Source organism: Vidua macroura, chromosome Z (assembly GCF_024509145.1).
Source record: "Vidua macroura isolate BioBank_ID:100142 chromosome Z, ASM2450914v1, whole genome shotgun sequence".
Taxonomy (NCBI): domain Eukaryota; kingdom Metazoa; phylum Chordata; class Aves; order Passeriformes; family Viduidae; genus Vidua; species Vidua macroura.
The window spans coordinates 73,982,807-73,988,031 of NC_071611.1; the positions used below are offsets into that span (position 1 = coordinate 73,982,807).

Sequence of the window (5,225 nt, forward strand, 5' to 3'; positions counted from 1 at the left end):
GTTTTTGCATGATCTTTCTTTCCTTCACTTTCTCAGCAGATTGCCAGAGTCTCACAGCCTTGCTGCACTGCTCTTCTGCCCAGCGGAGCTGTTGAGCCATGTCTTCACATTGCTGCTTGCTGAGAGATCTTATAGCCAGCAGCTCACGACGAAGGCCCCTCACATCCTCTGCAAACATGACACACGGCAACAGTCAGAGACTACACAAGCAGAGGAATCTGCTGACCTTAAGCCCTTTCACTTTCAGGCCAGGAGGAACCTGCCCTCAGCTCCTTCACTCCTCAGAAGCCCTGCAGACAGAGCTGGCTTCGCAGCAGCTGCACTAGGCAGGGCGATCCCCAGAAACAAAGCGCACGAGCCTCTCACCCAGTATCGCCTCCTTGGCCTGCGTGGCTGTGCGCTCTTGGGCTTCCACACGGCTCCTGGCTATCTCCAGCTCTGATACGTGCAGCTGAGCCTCCAGCAGGCTGCTTTGCAGGCTCTCCTTCTCTGACCTACAAGTTGTGAAGACGAAGAGCAATTGTTCCTGGCACACAGGGGCAGTTTCTCCAGTATGATGTGCCTTAAGAACCCTACACCTTAGTATGGAAAACAGCTTGCATGGAAACTCAGGTACAGCAGGACAATTTTACCACTTCAAATAGCAAAGCAAGCCCCTCCAGGTGACTGGGCAGCCTTTCCTCATGATCTAGCCCAGCACAGGAAGCCCAGCTGAGTTTGAGCTCAGCGGACAAAGCTCAGATTGCCGTTGCCTGACTTATCACACACGGGTGGCTGTGCCCACAAAGTCTCTGCCAACGAGCAAAAGCCCAGCCTCTGCTCACAGCCCTCAGCTCATCAGCACTTCCAAGTCCCTCTGCAGGGGGACAGAACAGTGTTCTCCTGGCTGACCCGTCAATGTTTCATGCTATCCACGGTGTACGTATAGGTACTTTGTTTGCCAGGCACTCTCTAAGTAAAAGGGACTGAAGGAATTCACCAAACGATATTATTGGGGTGAAATCTCCAGCTTCTAGCAACATGAGTAGGAAACCAGGACTGTGTAGGAAAAGGAGAGATGGACAAGTATCCTGCCATTTAAATCACTGGAAATTTGTGAACAAGAACACTTGCTACCTTTATTTATGGCTAATTAAGCCAGTAGTGCCCAAATGACTTGGCACTCTTTAAAAAGGAAGAGGGACCAGCCAAAGGGACCTTGACAGAGGTTACAGAGGTGGGTGGACAAGTGGGCAAGTATCAGTGCGCAGCAAGAATCCCTAGAGACTGTTGAGAAGTCACAAGACCTTTCCCTGCTGCTGCTGCTGCTGCTGCTAATAAGCTACTCTAGGTCCTGCATCATACTCCACAAGAGTGAGCTCTGAAGAGTCTCAAGATTTTTTTTCAGCATGACCTTCCATCTTCAGCTGAAGCATCAGCACCCTACTCACAACATTCCCATGTAAGAGCCTTGAATTCTGAAAATCCCATGTCAAACTACTTGGCAAGGAAAAATTGATGTTCAGATGCACCGAAGGAGAAAGCAAAACCAGAGGGAAACCTCTGGTTTCAGGAAACATCTGCACAGTTTCCTTGGTACTCAATTCAGTGCCAAGTTGGTTTTCTTTGCACTTTTCACAGGAATGTGCAAGAGGTCCCAAGCAGGCACCCAAAAGAGCTTGGAGAGCTTGAGTTGGCAGAAAAATAACATTCAGATCACAGTATCCTTTACTTTTTTCTCATGTTTCTTTGCCTCCCTGTCTGAGAAACATCAGGAGAGCACACAGGAGGCAGTAAATCCTGGCATAATGCTCACCACCTTTGTAATTCCAGACCTTCAATCATGTCCCCTCCCTGCCTTTACCTGGCCTCTGCCAGCTGCTCTGAAACGCCTCGTAGGTCCCGCTCCGTGGCTGCCAGTCGGGCTTCCAGGGCAGCGTTCTCTTGCGCCAGCACCGCCTTCTCTCTGCACACCTGGGACAGTGCGTGCCCTTGGCGAGAGAACTCCTGGAGCAGCTTCTCCAGACCCCTGTGGGCTGGCCGCTGCGGGCGGCAAACCTGCAAGTGGGGGGGCACCATTTTCCAAGAGGAACAACAACAACAACAACACAGTCTCGCTCTTAGCTTGCTGCCAGAAGCAGCATTCAGGGGGGTCTGGCTAGGACCAATCCCTCTCCCACAGGTGCTGCCTAGGATTAAGGTGAGCGTACCTTTGGCGCTGCCAGAGGAACTGCTTCCTTCAGCAGATCCCTCTGAGGCTGTGATTCCTCTGCTGTCTGTGCCGCCACTTCAAACACCCTCTCTAGTGAGGAATGGTGCTCTCCCTCAAATGCAGACAACTGCTTCCATCTACAACAAGGGGACGGACAAACAAGCCTTTAATTGCAACACAGTCTCCTTGCAAAACCAGCACTACGTACCATGCCCCACATAAGGCAGTCTCGGGGCCTTCCAACAGCCCTCTACTTCCACCTCAAGAGAATGTTGCAATTCCTTCTCTAGACCAGCATCTCTCTTTGTCATTCGTGCAGGTGAAAGAGTTGCCACTGAGGAAGTCAAACAAGCTTCCAGAAGCCACAGAACATTTGCAGAAAGCTCTGGTACTCTCAGCTAACAGCTTCCTGCCTGCTAGGTCTAACGCTCCTTTCCCATACAGTGGATACCGGACTTGCAAAAGCTTTTCTTCGGCTAAGACCCTCTTGGTAAGTCCAAATGAGTAGTCCCACAATTACTCTTGCTTTCACTAGTGAAACAAGGAAAGAGCCTGCAAGTTGCAGCTTGGGGAGGTGGTGGGTACGATTTTCCAATTCAATAATCACAGGATCCCAAGATGGTTTAGGCTGGCAGAGACCCCAGGAAGCCTCTAGCCTAGTCTTCAGCTCCAAGCAATTGGGGTCAGCATCTGGACAGGCTGCTCAAGGCTCTATGCACCTGGGGCTTCCAAATTTCAAGGGGTGGAATCTGTACATGCTCTCTGAGGCACTTGTTCTGCTGCATGATTGTCTTTCCAGGTCAATGCTTTGCTTTCCTTAAGCTCAGCCTGAACCTCCCTTGTTTTAACTCTCGTCTAGTTCAGAATGCTTTTAGTCAAGGTTTGAGAAGTGAGTCCCAGGAGGCAGCTATGCTCTAGGTCAGTCGGCAGCCAGACCTGCCCTGGGCTGCCTTCTCCTGGCTGTGCTGAGCAAGTCAAACTATGAGAAAGCCAAATTTGTTCTTCGACCCTGGGCCTCCGAAAGCCCAGCAATGCCCACCCCTGCTCAGAGAAAGCGAGAAAGCTTAACACATACCTGAACTCCTGAGCGCCGCGCACTCTATCCGTGCTCTCCTGCCGCTCCGCCTCTCCTGCCTGGACCGAGGAGTCCTGACTGGCGAGGACCTGTCCTTGAGGGACCTGCAAGGAATGGGCAGGGAAAAACCACAAAGCAGCAATAAGGAGCAGGGAAGTTGGCTCCTGAGAGCTGGCAGAAGCAGCAAGCAGAGACACAGCTCATGTGAAGGCAAAATCTGTTGTGTGTGGGGCTGTTGAGGTGGTGTTTAGGTGGTGTTTATGTCCCAACTAACCCTTGAGTTGCTCTGGAAGTGTCTGAGTAGAAGCAGGGAATACTTCCCTGCTCAGCTCTGGTCAGCTGGCTTCCCCTCAGGATTTCAGGCCTTGGAGAGCAGCCAATAGGAACTGCATTCCAGCCCTTCATAGACAGACCTTGTCTCTGCCATGCAGAGCAGCTCAGGATTCTTGTCAACAAACTTGGCTCATGTCACAGTTAAGGGTGTAGTCGAAGCAGTGACTGTAGCTACCTGGACAGGGCATGGAGAGGGGTAGGTCCCTGCAGGCAACAGTGGCTCCTCCGTAGCCCACAAGGCGGTGAACTGCGCCTTGGGACCTCTCCCTCTGCTGACAACAGGGAGCCTGCACAGGCTCTGTGCACAAAGGGGCTGACTTTTGCACCAGTAGCACTAAGGGACATCATGCTACCGCTTATCTCACAGCAAGGGAAGTTCCCAGTCCCTGTGAGAATGCCAGGAAAATGGTGCCTGCATGGGAAAGTTCAGATCCCATTTCCCACGGGTCAGTGGCTGGGCTGAAGAGCTAGGTCATGGCAGGACTCCAGCCCACAGCATCTTCAGCCACAAAGGGCAAGTGCTGCCTGCTCACAACCTTGCAGCTCTGCACTGCACCAAAGCTTTGCACTGACCCAACCAAAGCTGCCACTCCTTGGTGCAGGATGCTCAGGCCCTGCACTGACGACACGTGGAGGTTTGTTGTCCTTTGACAGGACACCTCCCCTTTAGCCTCCAGAGGAAGAGAGAGAGCCAGAGGAGGTGCTCTGCAGACAGGCAGCAGCGTGAGGGACAGGGAGTAACCTGTCATTTAGAACCTTATGTCTCCTGAGCTCTATCCTCAGCTCTCTTCAGCAGAAGTCATGAATTTGGAGACAAGTGGGATGCTCAGTCATTCAAACTCAATTCAAGTGCACTAATGAGACTAATGTTTGGACGGGATTGCATATGCTTCTGAAGGAGATGTTTCAGCCTGCCTACAATCAGCATGCAGCCTCCTGTCTGCAAAGCTTGACTTTCATTAGTTATAACCTCTTCCGTGGAAAAGGAGGAAACGGATGGAATCCTTTTGGTAGTGTTCATGCACACATCGACTTAGTGGACTTTCTTTCGGCCTGCCAGGCTGGCACTCTACTGCAACAGGCCAAGGCCACAGCTTTCTCCACAATCCTCAGACACCAGGAATGTCAAGGGTGCCCATCCCACTCACCAAAACGTGCACTCGATTCCTTCCACGTCTGAGGCGACCTGCCGGGGACAAGGGAAAATGAACCAGGTGCTGTTAGAAATCTGTTTGTGCTGAGGAATCCCACAGAACAAGTCCACCCAAGTAGAGAGCATTTTCCTTTCGCAACCAATCCCTCCAGGAGCAACACTTCTTTAGCACAGCAAGCGAGATTGCAGGCCAAAACCCAAGGCTGTGTCTACCTTTTGCTCGGCTTTGCCACTAAGGACCTAGAAACTTGGCTGAGAAGATGCAAATTGTTCCTTAGCAGTCAGTGCCTACATTGAAGCTCATTGTGCAGCCTGCAGCTAAAGCAGCTTTTTTCTCCTCTCTTTCCTGGACTTGCTCTTTCTTTTTGTAAACTGCATGCAGCATGTCCCACACGCTTGCTGTAAACAATTCCCCACAAAAGCTCCCACCAAGCCCCTCTTAGCGCTTGCACTTCTGTTGGGACACAGCACAG

At 51.6% G+C, this 5,225-nt stretch overlaps 1 protein-coding gene across 1 annotated transcript; it reads right to left on the reverse strand.

Moving 5' to 3' along the window:
• Nucleotides 1-1,280: 1,280 nt before the first annotated feature.
• LOC128822355 (uncharacterized) lies at nucleotides 1,281-3,947 on the reverse strand. The gene is made up of 6 exons (XM_054004051.1): nucleotides 3,918-3,947; nucleotides 3,725-3,868; nucleotides 3,267-3,370; nucleotides 2,190-2,328; nucleotides 1,844-2,037; nucleotides 1,281-1,476 (listed from the first exon to the last, which is right to left on the reverse strand). Exons 1-6 carry the CDS (start codon nucleotides 3,945-3,947, stop codon nucleotides 1,371-1,373), a joined length of 717 nt encoding a protein of 238 aa, XP_053860026.1. The 3' UTR covers nucleotides 1,281-1,370.
• Between the last annotated feature and the right edge of the window lie 1,278 nt (nucleotides 3,948-5,225).

Bases quoted from the DNA above. Each gene is read 5' to 3' on its own strand.
- LOC128822355 (XM_054004051.1), bottom strand. From the start codon at position 3,947: ATGATGTCCCTTAGTGCTACTGGTGCAAAA. The intron at 2,038-2,189 runs GTACGCTCACCT...CCCCACTTGCAG, and splicing joins TTCCTCTGGCAGCGCCAAAG to GTTTGCCGCCCGCAGCGGCC. The intron at 1,477-1,843 runs GTAAAGGCAGGG...CTTGCCAAGTAG, and splicing joins GAGCAGCTGGCAGAGGCCAG to TTTGACATGGGATTTTCAGA.